The sequence below is a fragment of the Bison bison genome, unplaced genomic scaffold (assembly GCF_000754665.1).
Source record: "Bison bison bison isolate TAMUID 2011002044 unplaced genomic scaffold, Bison_UMD1.0 scf7180017864254, whole genome shotgun sequence".
Classification (NCBI taxonomy): Eukaryota; Metazoa; Chordata; class Mammalia; order Artiodactyla; family Bovidae; genus Bison; species Bison bison.
Window position 1 is genome coordinate 8147429 of NW_011494826.1, and position 18441 is coordinate 8165869.

The 18441-nt window shown below is 37.4% G+C and overlaps 1 protein-coding gene across 1 annotated transcript in view; it reads left to right on the plus strand.

Annotated features, from left to right (window-relative positions):
• Positions 1-17636, plus strand: part of CNIH1 (cornichon family AMPA receptor auxiliary protein 1) — an 18163-nt gene extending 527 nt beyond the window's left edge. The window contains exons 2-5 of the mRNA XM_010847726.1: positions 5455-5523; positions 9463-9575; positions 10828-10971; positions 13215-17636. Of these exons, the coding sequence (XP_010846028.1) occupies positions 5455-5523; positions 9463-9575; positions 10828-10971; positions 13215-13242 (354 nt within the window). The 3' untranslated portion in view covers positions 13243-17636. The remainder of the gene's footprint in view (positions 1-5454; positions 5524-9462; positions 9576-10827; positions 10972-13214) is intronic.
• Positions 17637-18441: the final 805 nt, after the last annotated feature.

Sequence of the window (18441 nt, forward strand, 5' to 3'; positions counted from 1 at the left end):
CGCAGAGAGGCGTGCTACGTGCTTAGCCGTGATGAAGTTTGCCTAATTATTGTTAATATTTAATACAGATTGCCTTTGTTTTCGGGTATTCACAGGAGTGTGGCCCAAATGAGATAATTGTAACCTACTTTAGATAAATTTCCAACTCTGCTTTTCAGCACTTGAAGTAAAATCACTTTTTCCTCCCCGGATTCTTGTTACCCGGTGAACTTTGATGCAGGTTGAATTGATTACTTTGTTGACCTTAAATCCGAACTTTTCCCCGAAATCATACTTTGACCGACAGAGTTTCTCCAGAGACAAGTCTTCTTAGCCACCTCTGTATTCGGAGTAGCTTGACGTAGTAGAGATTGTTTCAATTTGATTTTGAAAATGCTCAGAAAACTTATGTTTCTCTAGGACAATTTCCCCCTCTTCTTTTACGCATATCATGTTGCATCCTTACTGGTCTCTGTAAGGAACAAGTTAAGTTCTCTGTGAAATAGTTCTACAAGAGATTTTTAAGGATTCTTGTTTCTCTGAAATAGTTCTGCAAGAGATTTTTTTTTTTTTAATTTAAATTTACTTTTGGCTGCCCTGGGTCTTTGTTGTGGTCGTGGGCTTCTCACTGCAGTGTCTTCTCTTGTTTTGGAGCTTGGGCTCTAGGGCCTACAGGTTTCAGAAGTTGGGGCACGCAGGCTTAGTTGCCCTGCGGCATGTGGGGTCTCTGGACCAGGGATCCAGCTGGTGTCTCCTGCCTTGCAAGGCAGATTATTAACCACTAGTCCACCAGGGAAGCCCTCTTCAAGAGATTTTTTAAGGATTCCTGTTTCTCTAACATAAGATTAGAAGCAGCCTTTTGGAAATCAGCATTCCTTTAAAATCTATCTTATGTTTGCTCTGCCCTTCATACCTTTTGGATTATTGGTCTTAATTTGGATTATGGGGCAGGTTCACTTTTATGTAAATCTTAAGTCAGGTTTCATCATGTCCATAGCAAGGATTTGTTATGGAACATAGAGGAGCAGAGTGATTTAAATGGCAGCAGTGTCGTGTGCAAAAAAAAAAAAATCTAAATCCATTCCCTTTTGCTAAAGAGTGTGATTATGTTTATAAGTATTTGAAACCCAACTGCTTGTGTAGTGGGCAATGCTTATGTAGGCTGTTAAGTAACTGTTCTCTTGAAATGCTTTTCAGTAGGAACCCATAACTTGAAGAGCATTTTGGACACTTTGACTCTTTCTTAATAAATAAAGAAAATTCGGGATGCAAACTAGCTCTGCCTTAGTAAGCCTCTGATAAAACTGAAATGTGTGGTTCCCTGCCATCTGTAGTTGAGGATTTAATTACTTCCTGCTTCATGGGCACTTGTTTTCTGATGAGCTGATGAGGATTCTTAGAGCTGTGGAGGCTTACATTTTGAACTGGATTGTGTTTGGCTTAAAGAAAACCTGGAACTGCACTTTTAAAAAATGGGTAATTTAAATGAATGTGTGTCTGGGTGAAATAGGTATTTTTGGGGGATGTGGTTTTCCCAGGTGGTGCTAGTGGTAAAGAACCCGCCGGAGGAGACGTAAGAGACACAGGGCTTGATCCCTAGGTTGGGAAGATCTCCTGGAGGAGGGCACGGCAACCCACTGCAGTATTCTTGCCTGGAGAATCCCAAGGACAGAAGAGCCTGGTGAGCTTTGGTCCATAGGGTCACAGAGAGTCTGACACGACTGAAGTGACTTAGCACACAGCTTGCACAGATAGAGTTTTGTTATAGAATTAAAAATTTGTTTGTACTCAGATTAGTGGAGAGCTTATGTCCTTAGGGATTTCTTAGTAGTTCAGAAGATTATGCATCCTTGGGGAACAAATTGAAAATTCTAAATAAAGACATAGTTATAATTTTTCTGTTAACTATGTAACCTTGTTTTCTTAGGTAGTTTAAGTATCTGTGAGAAGACTAATCTGGAATTTTAAAGTATTAAAAAAATCTCCTTTATGTTAACTGTTCTATGGAGGATTTTTTAATGCTGATGGTTACATTTGTCAGTGTAGTCCTAATTCATGTGCTTGATGCTTTTTGGAGAACAGAGTTGGGGAGCACAGGCTTGTTTGAAAGCTAAAAATGCAGAAGTCATTCCCCAAAGATGTGCATCAAATTATTTATTTTTGTTTTTGAACTTTTGTGAAAAATTTTGTGAACATCCTTGTCCAGATCCACAGTCACAAAAGATTGAAAATCACTAGTTTAAGAATCTCTTCAGAAGAATTTTGACAACTCTAGCTTATAGCACTCAAACAGAAACCCATTCAGCAACATACTCATTAAAAGATCTTTTGAAATCACCTGAAGAAAATGTCCAGTGGGAAAAAAGTTTAAGCACAAGTTTCATACTTTGCTATTAAATTGAATCTTGTTAAAGGGAAGTAATTGTATTTGTGATCATGGGCCTTGTCTTAAAGCTTATTGTGGTGGTGGTTTAGTTGCTAAATTGGGTCCAAGTCTTTTCAGCTCCATGGACTGTAGCCCACCAGGCCTCTCTGTCCATGGCATTTTCCAGGCAAGAATTCTGGAATGGGTTGCCATTTCACTGGGAGTATATCACAGCTGATATCAGATAATTGACTAATAATATCTATAAAACATCATAAATTAATATCTTTAATTGTACACTTGTATTTTTATCATGTATGTGTGTTATGGGTCATTGAAAGTGAAAGTCACTCAGTCGTGTCCGACTCTTTGCGACCCCATGGACTATACAGTCCATGGAATTCTCTAGGCCAGAATACTGGAGTGGGTAGCATTTCCCTTCTCCAGGGGATCTTCCCAACCCAGGGATCAAACCCAGGTCTCCTGCATTGCAGGAGATTCTTTATCAGCTGAGCCACAAGGGAAGCCCAGGAATACTGCAGTGGGTTGCCTATCCCTTCTCCAGAGGATCTTCCCGACCCAGGAATTGAACCAGGGTCTCCTGCATTGCAGGCAGATTCTTTGGGCTATCAGGGAAGCCCAAAGGAAAATGCCTTTTGGTGAGTTCTGTACTTTATTTTAAGCATAGGGCTATTTTTTTCCCCTTTCCCCTCCTTTTATTCAGTAAATATTGATTGAACACTTAAGTATGTGCCAGGCACTATTTTTTAGGCCCTGGAATCCAGCAAAACCCTTTGCTTTCATGGAGCTTACATTTTAATGTTTAATTAATTTCCTTCCATTTCTGTTTACATTAGAATTTTTATTAGGCCAGGTTGGTGAATTATATAAAATTCCAGAAATTAAACTCATCTTTTTCTGAAGCAAAGGATTTTAACAGGATTTAAGGATTAAGGTTTAAGGATTTAAACCAGCGTATTAAAAGGTAGAAATATATGACTTAAGTGATTTTTGGTACTATTGAGTAGCACTGTCTCACATATAAAGATGGTAGTCCTAGCCCACCAGAGGAAGGGCAGATTAAATTCTTTGTCCCCTAGGCGATTAGTGGCAGCAGTTAAAATAGCTTCCCCATAAACTTGGGGCCTTTGGCTTCTTATTTTGACACTGAACACCACAAAGTGGGGTGTTACCCCAATTTGATTTTTCGTGCACTTTGGCTTTCAAATTCTGTGTTCATTGACCCTAAATGTTAATGCCACATTTCTTTTCAGAGTTTGGACAGAAACATTTTTAGCCCCCTTTGACATATTTTTTTTTTAATTAAACTTTTTATTTTGTATTGGAGTATAGCAAGTTACAGAGAAGGCAATGGCACCCCACTCCAGTACTCTTGCCTGGAAAATCCCATGGATGGAGGAGCCTGGTAGGCTGCAGTCCATGGGGTCGCTGAGTTGGACACGACTGAGCGACTTCACTTTCACTTTTCACTTGCATGCATTGGAGAAGGAAATGGCAACCCACTCCAGTGTTCTTGCCTGGAGAATCCCAGGGATGGGGGAGCCTGGTGGGCTGCCGTCTATGGGGTCGCACAGAGTTGGACACGACTGAAGCGACTTAGCAGCAGCGGCATAGCAAGTTAACAGTGTATGGTCGTTTCAGGTGGACAGCAAAGGGACTCAGCCATACATATACATATATTCATTCTCCCTCAAGCTCCCCTCCCATCCACGCTGACACAAAACGTTGAGCAGAGTTCCCTGAGCTATGCAGTAGGTCTTTGTTGGTTATCCATTTTAAATACCTGTGTACCTGTCCATCCCAGACTCCCTATCTTTTCCCCTCCATCCTTTCTCCCTGGCAACCATAAGGTTATTCTCTTGAGTCTGTGAGTCTATTTCTTGAACAGAATAATTTGTGATTCTTGCCATGGTTTTTTTGTTTGTTTGTTTGTTTTTTTAATGGTATGATTTAAAAAAATGTATTTGTCCATTTATTTATTTATATTCATGTATTTTAAAAGAGTGAGTCTTTCCCCCCTTACCACGTATATAACTTTCACTTAGCACCCCATGAGAAGCTGGCCTTAACCTGGGCTTTCCCTTTCTTTAGTCTTCCATTTGGTGACCAAATGAAAGGACCTGCATGTGGTAGGAAGATACTGAGGACACGGCCAGATTGATCACTTTTGCAGTGGCCTTAAACAGGCCTACTCTGTCCTGTGTGGTGCCTTAAGGTGAATTAGAATAAGATGCTCCTTGAGGCAGAAGGACTGGAAAAGTCCTCCCTCCTGAACAACCCCTGGGTGCAAAGCCCATGCCCGGGTGTTTGGCAGCAGGAGCCTGCGATGGCATTGTGCCCCAGCCTGGCCTTTGGTCCTGTGCAGAAGCTGCACCACTGTATGTGGTGATCCTGGCTGTGAAGTTTAATAATCTTAGTGTTCCTCTATTCTGAGGCCATTTCTTGAAATTTCCAAATCCAAGCAGGACCTTGAAATATATGTGTTTGGACACAAATGGGAACAAATTGAAGCATGCGAGTCCATTTCTGGTGTCCCACTGAACACTGTGACGGAGGGGACGTGCACAGATGATGCAAACCGCTTCACCGAAGGGCTACAGGGTCTGGGGGAGGGTAGAACCCTGAACTGAAATCCTCTCCTCTAGTATGAGAAATGCCAGCCTGCTAGCGTTATAAAGCCCTGTGCTCTGTGGAGATTATAGACAGTTATTTTTGCCCAAGGAAGTCAGGGAAATCTGGGAGGGGTTGACATAGGAAGAGTGTTTTTTAGGATGATAAAGAGGAGTTTCCGTAAATAATTATGGCTGAGGGAAAGACCATTTCAAGCAGAGAAAATAACTGGAGTGGAGGCATTGAAAAAATTGAAAATTGACGATATTTATCATTTTAGTGATAATGATGTACGTGTTTTCAGTTCTTTAAATGTGATTCTAGTTATTTGTTAATGAGCACATACTGTGTTTCCTGTAACCTGGCACATGTAAAGTTAGTACACTTCCTCATTAACTTTATTCAATTGCTTGATGGGGCAGGTTTGTTGCCACTTTTTGTTAAAGTGAGAGATCCTAACTATTTTATTTTTATTTTAGATTATAGCATTCGATGAGCTGAAGACTGATTACAAGAATCCTATAGACCAGTGTAATACCCTGAATCCTGTAAGTTATAATCTAGGGTATTTCTCTAGATTTTTAAACTGTTTTTGCTTTTAACTTGATATAATTTGAAAATGGCCAGTATTCTCAGTAGCATGATAAATTTGTACTTTTTTTAAGTAGGCAGAATTTTTAAAAATATTCTTTTTCCTGTCCTGCTTGACTATTCTGACTATTATTAATCTGCTGGTGATCTTGTCAGCTGTCATACTAACATTCTTCCAATCTGCTTTTTACATTGTCGGCCAAAGACAGTTGAAAAGGTCAAAAAGATTAAAAGAGTCAAAATTGCATTAAAGGTGTGTACTGCTTTTTAGTTTAATGTTTTAATGCTGCATTCATTTCATGGGGAGGGCTAGGCATTTGTATTTGTAAACTGTTCTGTTCAGTGTGCTTGTTCATATGCCTGTGGAGGTTTCTGATTTCATGAAATTTCATATTTTATGCAAATGTTTGCTTGCTGGCCCAGTCAAGTAGGGAAAGCTGTTAAATGCTCATGCATTTAAAAAAATGTTATAGCCATAGGCACTTCGATATTAGATTATTAGGTGCAGTGTTTGAAAGATGGTTAACCTGAAATGACTTTAATAGGTGAGATTATTCTTCTTTTGTGACTTACTCTGAGATAGTCTGTAGATGGAGCCTTTAATACCATATCTACTTTTGTCTTTGGTTCTGGAATTTATTTACTCTTTCAGCTGCTGTTTATTCAGAACCTTTAAGGTGGGTAGCTCTGTTCTTAGGCTCTGAGATTTTGGAGTAATGCTTACCCTCGGACTCATGCTGTCAGAACTTTGTGGTTAACAATTTATATACAAATGTCTACATAGTTATTTCAGTATATCCAATCTAAGTTTCTAAAACAGAACTGTCTTACACTAAGTTCTGAGCTCTTCTGATTTAGTTATAATGTGGCCCCATTGTGCTTGGGGCCATATGTTTATTTTTACCTCATTTAGTTTGCTCATTCAGGAAGATTCTCCTTTAGACTGTAGGTTTGATTTTTGTTGAACTGGTCAGAAACCGAAAGGTTGTTTGTAAGAAAGCAGTGTGTATGTCTTCAAGAAATAGAATATTAATTCATCTTTAAAAATTACTTAATGAAGATGAAAACATGTATAGACTTGAGCTGTGTAAAACTGGAACACTGGCGTGCCAGAGGGATTTTATTTGGAAAGGGTCTGTAAAGTTAATTTGCTTCTTTATCATTGTTTCCTAGATAAACAGGCATGATGGAATACATTCCTAGTTTGTCTTTAAAGAACTGATAGAATAAAACTTGATGTAGGTACAGTTGAAAGTATTAACTGTTTCTCTACTCTTGCAAAACAAAATATAAGATAAATCTGCGTTCTTATTGGAAAGTAGTAATGTTCATTGTAAAACGTCTTAACTTACTCTTTGTTACCAAGAGATTGAACTGAAATTTCTCCTTTTGATGGTTGTTTATTAATAGTTTACTATTTTCATTGGCTTTTCATAACTTCAAATAACCAAATGATGATGAAGATAATAATAGCTGAAATCAGGTGAGGGCTATCCTGGGTGCCAGGCTCTGTGCTAAACATCTTTACCTGAGTTTTTCATTCAGTTTTCATGACAATCCTAAGAGGTGGGTGTATCATGCTCTAAAGGAGAGTAAACTGGGGCTTAATGAGGTTCGAGCACTTTGCTCCGGGTCACGCTGCTAACATAGAGTCAGAATTGGAACTCAGACAGCCTGATTTTTAGGTTCAAATTCTTCTGTTTTCCTAATTTACTGTAAATCTAAGATGGACTCACTTCATTTTAACATATAGTTTGTGGTTTCTAGCTTTTTTTAATAGAAAGAAATTCTCACTTTGTGCTTGGGACCTCCAAATGCTGTGGTGGGTCAGAAGGAAGTTTCTAGATCAGCCTAAGTTGTGTTTTGGATAGGGTGCTGATAATTGGCTCAATAGCAGTGCATCTGACAGTTTTCCCTATTGAAAATTTGTTTTGACAATTCTGCCAAAGTATGGGGGAAGACAAATACAATTATTTTTTAGAATGTGAACCTTATCTAGAGAATATTATGATTTGCATGTTTAAGTACTATCATTTCAGCCATATTTGCATGAGGTGTTTTTTATGAATACTAGTTTTTGTGTAAATGTTGGCTCCTAAATGGAATAATTTTGTGCCACTTATGGGGAAATTTCATTATTAAGGAATGAAGAGTGCTGGTCTTTATGAGAGATGTATAGTACAAGTTTCTGGACTGCTTTGAGGAGAAGGGAGGGAGTGTGGCATTTGTTTCATAGTAGAACTGGTAGAATTCCAGATGACCTTTATTATCAGTCTTATTAAAGAAGATTGTTTAAAAGCAGTAGGGAGCATGCTTTTAAAGTCATTTTCTCCCCATACATTAGTCTGGGAGTGTAGAATGAAAACTTGAATGATGATTTGTATTGTTAGATCAGTTGGTTTTTAGGGAACTGAAATAGGCTTATTATATTGTAAAGAAAAATGTTGTTATTTAAACTAGTATTATAAACAGAAGCTCTAGTGGAACTCCTAGTAAAATGTATATTTTTCTTGGTTTGTCCTGGTTGTAGTCTTTGTGTTTCAAAGATTTCCCTGTAGACGTTTTCTTGTTTTCTTACAGATGTTTAACTTTGATCTTAACTAAATGCTGATTTAACAGTTCATATTATTTATATGTTTATATATATATGCAGAGTTTAATCTTATTATTATATTGCTTAAATTTGTGGAAAATATCTGGTTAGTGGTACAGATTAATTGGCTTTACTGGAATTTTATTTAAAATAGTATTAATTAAAACTTTGCTTTACAGCTTTGAATGGGAAGGGTAATTTGGGAGTACTAGAAAATGGGCTTGAATAAGTAATATAATTATATTATTTCTACAGCTGTAGTTTTCCCTCAGGAAAGATCTGATGGTACAGTACAGACACATTTGAGAAACTGGCTTTGCAGCTGTGATTTACTGTAGGAAACTCTAGCTGAAACTTGCAATGAAAGGTTTTAGTATTTATATTTAACAGAGTCATTAGACTGAAATCTTTAGGACGAGAAAGATAATTTAAAGCATGAACTCTTGGTCATTTATAAAAAGCATTTTCCTTGGACTAGTTTTTCTTCACTTAATACTGCTTGCTATCAAAAGATGTATTTTGTTTTTGAGTTCTGAGCTGCTACCGGTCTGCTGTGTTTGTAGCACTTCACTGGAGAAAGCAGGCTGAAAGAAACAGAAAAGCTGTGTAGGAATGGGAGCTCAGGAACGGGGAGAATTCCAGTTTCATGGTGTAGATCCCAGTCTTTTCCCTCCTACATTGCAGAAAGCACATCGTTTGCATGTGCATTTTAGTGTTCTTCCTCTCTGACTGTGCTGAGATTATTGGCTGTTGGCTTTCCATTGAAAAATTACTTTTGTGGTAATGTGTGTTTTGTTAAATATTGTATTTGTAGCACCCTGGTTTCTGTTAAAGGCTTAAAAACACTAATGTGTGAACTTCTAAAGGGAGCTTTGTTCTTGTGAATTTTTTTATATCATGTTGCATGTGATCAGATACTTCATTTTTATATTTTTATCATTTTTAAATAGTGGAAAGAAAAAATATTCTAAGTTATTTTAAGTGATTAGCAAATAGCTGTGTTTGAACAATCTGGGTGGTAACTTTGTATAATTTAACCTGTTGTAAGAATTTGGGTTTTAAATTTTGAGTCACGTATTGTTTTAGTGCAAGCTATAACCTCTGGTCAGTTTGCATATAATCCTGCTTTTGGTCAGAAGCTAAATATGAAAATAAAACTCAGTAGCATTTTTCATTTCTGATTCTAAGAAAACAAGTGATTTTTCACTATGGAAACTTAGTTGCCACCTGCTCTCCAGATTAGCAGTTGATTTACTGCCAAGATGTTCTGATAACCGTAACCGGCTTGTGTTCTTTCTTCCAGCTTGTCCTTCCAGAGTACCTCATCCACGCTTTCTTCTGTGTCATGTTTCTTTGTGCAGCAGAGTGGCTTACACTGGGTCTCAATATGCCCCTCCTGGCATATCATATTTGGAGGTAATATTGAGATACACTTCTAATACTTTTCCTAATTAAATTTTAATTACACTGTGGTTGATATGATTATCTTAACATACTAGTCACCGAAATGAAAGTGGTGGTGGTGTAGTCACTAAGTCGTGTCTGACTCTTGCGACCCCATGAGCTGTAGCCCACCAGGCTCCTCTGTCCATGGGATTCTTCGGGCAAGAAGACTGGAGTGGGGTGTCATTTCCTTCTTCAGGGGATCTTTCGGACCCAGGGATTAAACCCTGTCTTCTGTACTGCAGGCAGTATCTTTACTGACTGAGCTACCAGGGAAGCCCCCTAAATGAAAGTAGTTGGCATTTATTTTTTAAACCAAATACTGCTTTAATACCTCTTGGGGAGCTTATGTTACTATTTGTTAAAGGGTTTTTTAAAAATTAAGCTATATCTTACATACAATAATGTGTGCACAATCTGAAGTGTACAGCTCAGTGGATTTTTATGTCTGTGTACACTTGTGAAACCACCACCCAGATCAAGACATACATTAGTTCCAGCCCCCAGAAGAGTCCCTCGTGTCGCATCCCAGCTGCCCTCTAACTTCCTCAGGAGAACCAGTGATCTTTTGTCACTTAGATTAGTTTTGTCCATTTCTGAACTTCATGGAAATCAGATTGTACAGTGTGTGTCTTTATTTCTTTCTACTTGTTTACTCTATGACTCTAAATTTGGTTATTTATAAGAGATTCATATTTCATAACTTCTACATGTTTTGTTTCAGATAGGCAGTCTCATTGCCCTTGACTTTAGGAAGTACATGTGGAAGAAACACTTAGAAGTCAAGTGATGTGATATCACTTAACGGGCTCTGAAACGGCTCAGGAAAAATGTACATGTATTTAAAAAAGAAAAGAGAAGCACAGAGCCGCATGGTTTATGTGGACATTTGCAGCATCTTGGTGAAGGCTTCTTTATGTTAAAGTAGAAAGTTGAAAGGAAAAAAATCGTATTTCCTTTTTTACAGTTATTTGTAATTCTCTTGGATTTCTGAAAGTGTAGAGGAGACCAGATATGCCTTGTTTTAACTGCTCTGTTTTCCCCTTTAGGGGCTCTAGTTTTAAAATTAAGATGATAAAAGGAAAGAGCTCCACCTAGAACTAAAAGTATGCTTCTCTGTGTGGGCCACCTCTCATTGTCACGAGTATCGTTTGAGAAGAATGCTGCTGTCCATCTTGAAGGTTAGCTTCCATTCTGAGTGGCTAATCAGTTGTGCTTATTACAGGTATATGAGTAGACCAGTGATGAGTGGACCAGGACTCTACGATCCTACAACCATCATGAATGCAGATATTCTAGCATATTGTCAGAAAGAAGGATGGTGCAAATTAGCTTTTTATCTTCTAGCATTTTTTTACTACCTATATGGGTAAGTTTAAAAAATGAAAATACCATTGTACTTTGCCGCCTGAAACATTTGCAGGCATTGGGTCTAACACCTTCAAACCCACTTGAAGAGTAACTCATGTCCTGAATGCTGGTACTGGTAATGGCACAGTGCACACTGACAAGTTCATACACATTGAATAAACTGGTGCTTGTCCAGGCAGCCAGCTCATGTGCAGTCAGAGGCAGAAAACTGGGCTGGGGATGCTGCTTCCAGAGTCTCAGCCAGCCAGTGAAGGCCAGTCCTCATTTTCCATGCCAGAGCAAGAACATGTGGCTGTGTGCATTTGCAAAAAAGTTTTTGCTTGCTTCAGGGTCTGTCTCAAGATTATGTTTAATTTTTTTCTTAATCATTCTTGTTAAACTATATGTTCTACCCTTTATTTTTGGTTTGCATGCTCTGTATGGCATGAAGGAAAGAAAAGTTCTATCATACAGGATGGTGCAGTTACTGATTTTCATCCTTTTATACTTAGATGGACTCATATCATTCCTCTTGATCAGGGTTTCTTGACCTTGGCACTGTTGATATTCTGGGCAAGACAAAATTTGTTGTGAGAAGCTGTCCTGTGCATTGTAGAGTGTGCAGCAGCATTCCTGGCCTCTATCCACTAGATGCCAGCAGCATCCCCCTGCCCCAGTGATAATAACCAGAAGTGTCACTAGATGCTGCCAGATGCTCCCTGTGGAGCAAAGTCGCCCTGGTTGAGAGCCACCGTTCTAGCTGTACTGTAGGTGGAGGAAAACAGCTGCTTATTAAAACTAGAATAAAACTAGGGCTAGAATAGAGTTATAATTTTTCTTTATATAAATACATCTCTCTCATTTTTTATTAATATATATTCAACTTGGAGAGAAATTTCCACCCGATTTTCAAAATATGAAGAAGATTATATTAGATGAAATTATTGCAGTAATTAAAGGTTCTCTTCCCTCTCCTTTTTGTTACTTGAAAACTTGCTTAGTATTAAATGGTAGGCATGTAGTCATATTTCTTGTTCATATTATTTTCCATTGTGGAAGAGGGACTTAAAATGCATTTTTATGCCTTTAGAGGTTATATTTGTGAAAAATCAGTGTCTGCAGATGTTCATACATAAAACAGAGTGAAAAAGTTCTGAGAAGTGAAATTCCATGTGTCCTTTTAATTTCTGTTAATTTTCATATTTTAGTTTCTATAATAAGTGTCTAAAACAGTGCTGGCATTTAGTAGACACTTAAAACATACATGTTGAAGGAAGGCAAATGAGTGAATGAATGATAGAGGTGGGGGAAAATGTTCGCCAGGAGATGGTAGCACTATGTTGTTCGTTTTATTTAAAAAATTTGTTTTGGCGGCGCTAGGTTTTAGTTGCTTTGTGAGGGCTTTCTCTAGTTCTGGCAAGCAGGGCCTACTCTTTGTTGCGGCATGCAGGCTTCAGCAGTCGTGGCTCATGGGCTCTAGAGCATGGCTTCAGCAGTTGTGGCATATGGGCTTAGTTGCTCTGTGGCATGTGGGATCTTTCTGGACTAGGGATCAAAGCCTTGTCCTCTGCACTGGCAGGCGGATTCCTATCCACTGCGCCACCAGGGAAGTCCCATTCATTTGTTTTAAATTGTCTGTCAAGCTTGCTCACCTCCTTGCTTTGTATTTCCATTTAGACACACATGCTCTTGAACCATGCCTCTCTCACCTCGCCCTGCATGTAGGATCAAATGGTTATTGCTTTTTATTTTGCTTGTTGGTCTCCTTTTCTTTTTTAAACTTGCTGCTGTTGCCTAGAGCCTTTCTCTAATGGGAAAGTTCCTTGATTACTCCTGTGTGTAAAATGGGGATAATAATGGTACGTATCCTACCTCCTAGGACCTAGCAGAAGGCCTGGCATGAAGTGAGCCCTTGGAGATGCTCACTCCTATTCTTAGATACAGCTCTGGAGCAGTGTGCTGTTTTGGATTGCTTCTCTTAAGCTCTGATCCCCCATTAAGCTTTCAGCTGTGCTGTTCTACTTGCTAAAATTGGAAAGGAAACAGGGGACAACTCAGCCCATGTACTGAGCTAGTCGTACCTTAGGCAAAAGTCTATAAACGCAGATTAAAATCGTATCATGAACTTGTCATTGGTCTTACCATTTTCTGTGATGTTGTGATACCACAAACTGTTATATAAAGCAGACTCAACTTTTTGGTGCTGTTAGTTTTTATAGTTAGAAATGTTTGAATTAACAACAGCCTTTTTCTTCTTTTCAGCATGATTTATGTTTTGGTGAGCTCTTAGAACAACGCTTAGAAGAATTGGTCCAGTTAAGTGCATGCAAAAAGCCACCAACGAAGGGATTCTATCCAGCAAGATCCTGTTTCCAAGAGTAGCCTATGGAATCTGATCAGTTACTTTAAAAATGACTCCTTATTTTTTAAATGTTTCCACATTTTTTGCTTGTGGAAAGACTGTTTTCATATGTTATACTTGGATAAAGAATTTAAATGGAATTACGTATAAATTAATATAAAATGATACCTCTGGTGTTGACAGGTTTGAACTTGCACTCCTTAAGGAACAGCCATAATCCCTTGAATGATTGATTGCATTAATTATTGACTGTCCTTAGTCCATTGGAAGCTTTCGTTTATAGGAACTTGTAGGGCTCATTTTGGTTTTATTGAAATGCCATTTAATTATAAATTAGCTATAGATATCAGGTGCTTCTGATGAACTGAAAATATGTATCTGACCTGTGGGAAACTTCATGGGTTTCCTTATCTATCATGTAGGTGATTATATATGGATGCATTAAAAAAATGAGTGGGATTTTTTTCCCCTTGGACTTGAAATACTATCCCTGTATATTGCATGAATGAGAGACTTCCCCGTATTTCCACCAGAGTAATATACTTGCTTTAATTCTTAAGCATAAGTGAACATGATATAAAAATATACGCTGACTTACTTGTGAAGAATGCATTTAAAGCTATTTTAAATGTTTTAATTTGTGAGACTTTACTTATTAAGAAATTGGTTACTAAATGTTCTAATCTGGTGGTAAAGGTATTCTTAAGAATTTGCAAGTACTTCAGATTTTCAAAACCAAATGAGAGAGAACATTGTATAACCATCCTGCTGTTCCTTTAGTGCAATACAATAAAACTCTGAAATTGACTTATTTTCAGTGCATTGTTTTAAAGATTATAAATAGCTATTTCTTAAACTTGCTTATTCCAAATAAAGACATATCACTGTCAGTTTTTTAAGAAGATAGTAGAGTATTACTTTTTTGTTTTTTAATACCATGCTTGGATCTAAAAAGGACAGTTTTTAAATGGTTAAGTACATTACCGTCTGTTGTCACTTGACAAGATTCATAAACACTGATGGCATAGCATCATCATTTTTCTAATTAAAGTTATTGTGAAACTTAAAAGGTTTAAAGTATTTTTTTCCTTTTTGAAACAGCAGGTTTTTAAGGTGAAATGAGTTATACATTTGTGTTTGTTTTTTTTTTTGCTGCTGCTTGAAAGGCAGGTGATTTATGGCTTGCATGTTTTCATAAGCATTCTTGTGGTTTATTTGAGAGGGCTAAGTTAAGGCAATTGAAAATAGGATAAGTGGTTCAAAGTTTCTTAAAGGATCAAGGAAGAAAATCATATGTAGAAATTCCACATAATGACCAAGGGGATTTATGGATGTGTTTGTGCAAGTCTTATTCTAAGTAGCCCTTGAATTAGATGCTGTTTTATGCTCTACTAGTGAAGAAACGCTTCCCCACCTTTGGGAGAAGGTTACTATTTTGAGATTGGGCCATAGGAGTAAATACATTGAAGAAGAGGATATAGAACCAGAGAGTGAGGAGAGTCAAACCATTTCATAATGAGATGCTTAAAGACCTTGCATTTTGTAGTCTGCAGCACACCTCAAGGGATCTGACTGTTCATTAGTTCATGCAGTAAATTGTTTATTGAGTCCTAGTTAGGCACTGTAGACTCGTGATCTGAGTATAAGCAACCATTCAGCTTCTAATCCACCCAATTGTACTGGCATGCACTCATTTTTCTTTCTTGTTCACAAGAACTTTTTATCATGAGAGACTTTCAGATAAGTTTTCTGGGGTAGTTACTTTTGTATTCCCGTTAAAGTATTTTCATGAGCCCTTCCTGTCTGTTAGCAAACAAACACCACATTCCTTTTTGAATTTTAACAAACATCCTTTTAATAATTATTTCACAGTATTCTCCAGGATTAATGCCAGGTTTATTGGTTGGTGATTCGTGGAAGCCACCTTCACATGTTTCAAAAGTTAGATATGTAGTCCTTAGCTGATACCTCAAGGATGATTGACAGTCAGTGGTAGGTTGTTAGGTCCTAGGCATGTAGATAATTAGAATATTGGGTACCTGGATGCTCTCAAAATATCTGCTCTTTACCTTCACCAGTGTTTTAAGAAAGTAAGTCACTTACCAAGAAAAAGCAGAAACTATTTGCATTTGACAGTATGCCAGTGGTTCTTTTCTTTGCTCTAAAATTTAATTTGTTCCCCTGTTAATCTGGTTTGGGTGGTCCTAGCCGTATTTCTATTATTTCTGCATGTCCAGCTGAAACATAGTCTGGGTTCATAATCCTTTCTAGCTTTAGTCAAGACTGTACCCTGTGCAGCCACAGCTGTTTATTTAGGAATTCTTTTTTCCCTTGTTACGGTTACTTTTGCTGTTGTGTTTTAAGAGCTTTCTAACTCTGAAATCATTCCTGTAACTTACTGTGGTTTTTATCTGTATCAGCAACTTGCTATTGGTAATACAGATTGCCCTGTATTAAAAATATTATGTAACAAATGTAGTCTATTTAGCAGTTATTCTACTGAGTAATAATACTGTATCATGGCAATATGTCCTGTAGTGCTAAGGAGGTTTAGGGGTAGATTCTCTAATGCCTGAGCCTGAATTTTATTAATATTATTTGATAATTTTCACAATATTTAACTGATACTCCCCACACCCCATCCCAGGGTAGAGGAGAGTTGGGTCACAGGCTGCACATAAACTATTAATTTGTTTGAATTACTTTTCATGGGAGGAGGGTAGTGACAGGAAATGACCAGATAATCCACTTTCGATGTGTATCAGATAGTACTAAAGCGTTTGAGAAGCCTCATACCATGAATGGTCAGACCTATAGTCAAGTTCAGATACCCAGGTCATAGTCTCGCACAGAGCAACAGAATGCATGGCAGTTTGCAGTGTGTGTCTTTTAAAGCCTCTTCAGTATTTTTGGCTTGAGGACCACTTATGCTAATAATGTTCATAGAGCTCTCTGCAGATAACATATTTTGAAAATATGTAAGATAATTGCATAGAAAGGAAATAGAGATGTAGATACAATTTGAAACTAGCAAATTATTTTCCTTGCTACAACCCTTCTCTTTTCCTCCAATATATATTTACAGACAGCATTCATGGAATATTACTGTCATAGTACAAAGAATGACTTTTGTGGATTTTTTCTTATCTCTGCAGGAGGGCCAGCTTTCATTTTGGGTGTGGCCATGTCACACAGCAGTGTGATAATATCAAGTCCGTTAAAATGATTTATATTTGAAAGTACATATCTAATTTACTTACTTAAAGCTCAGTTGGTAAAGAATCTGCCTGAATGCAGGAGACCCGGGTTTGATCCCAGGGTCAGGAAGATCCCCTGGAGAAGGAAATGGCAACCCACTCCAATATTCTTGTCTGGAGAATTCCAGGGACAGAGGAGCCTGGTGGGCTACAGTCCATGGGATCACAAAGAGTCAGACACGACTCACTTTCACTTTTACCACTCACAAATGTGCATTTGTTGATAATCACTTGTATAACTGTACATCAGAAGTTTTGACAGCCAAAATATTTGAAACAACACTTCTCAAAGGGGACAGATAGAAATACTGATACCTTGTCTAGCATTGTTCAGGTAACTATGTAGTCATTGTTTTAGGAAACTATTGATAATGTTAATCTCATAATTTAAGCTCTTTTGCTCAAAGCAGGCATTGATCTGTGATCAGACCAGTAGCTAATTAGTCTCTGGCACTAGTATTACAGCTCAGCAGATAATTCTGAACTAATACTGCAGGGCGATGCCGAGAGAAAATGGGGTTCTCTTTCGGGATATGTTGAATAGCTTTCTTGGAACAATTTTGCTTTGATTAAAATTAATGGTTTTAAAGCTAAATGTCTTAAAAAGAGTAAACAACTCTGCTGCTTGTTCTGCTTGGTTTTGGAAAACAGTATTAACCATTAAGGTGATCTGTGGGATTGGAGTGAAGGTTTTACCCTACATTAGTTTTATTAATGTATATTGTGGAAGATGTAGAGAACATCTTGACATAGAAAAGAATGAATAAGTTAACTTATTGTACAGTGCTTTTCCTGAACATTTACATTTCTTTGTTTACAATGTTCTTGTATTATGGAGAAGAAAAATTTCTTAAATAATAAATTGATGACTAGATAGATCTTAAAACTACTAAGGGAAACACAGAATGTAGTTAGCTATCTGTGATCATGGTTTCTTAAAATCAAAGTTAACCTTAATGGTGCTGTACACCATCCAAAGACAATGTCCTTATGTTGTCCCGCCTTCTTTGAGCTTGCTTGCTTTATTTTGCTTTTGTATATTTAATAAAAACTGTCTCAAATATTTCCTTGTGTAGTTTGTGGATAACGGTTGAGTTTTGTGTGTTGATTCTATTTCAGCAACTAACTGGCTTGTGTATGACCAGGATTCCAGTAGGTCTCTCTGCCTCCTTTCCCTCATTGTTTTGAGGGCTGTCCTGTAGATTAACCAGAGAAAATTCTTTTTCAAGAATGTTGGAATTACATGTTATTAAACTTTATTGGATAATTATATTTGAATAGTGACATCCCATGTTTGTTATGGAATAATTGATGTTTTTCCTTATACTTAGTAAAATAGTCAAGCATTTTATTGTGGAAGGCTTAACTAGCACTTCTTGGCAGTGGAAATTGAGATGCATGTACTTTGAAAATTCAACTGATTAAAGGATTTGATTAGTCCATGCTAATATTTTTTTCTGCTATTTTTAGATATTTATAAGTAACCTGTATATTGGGAGAAAGCTGATAATAAGATTTGGTAATGTCAATTTCAGTGACTGTTTAAAGCTTAATGTAGTGATTTTATTTTTTATTTATTTTTTTTAATTATTTTTTTTTTTAATTTTTTTTTTTAAATTTTTTATTCCTTTATTTCTCATGTGTTCCCCATCCTGAACCCTCCTCCCTCCTCCCTCCCCATACCATCCCTCTGGGAATGTAGTGATTTTAAATGGCACTTGGTTATAACAACAAAATCATGAGAAAGCTCAATCTATTACTGCAGCCTGTACTTAAATAACTTCCTTCTTATAACTTTTGGCATTTACTATCTTCGGTCGGAAATCCTTAAGGATATGTGATTCTCCTGTCTTCCTTAAGAGTCTTAGAA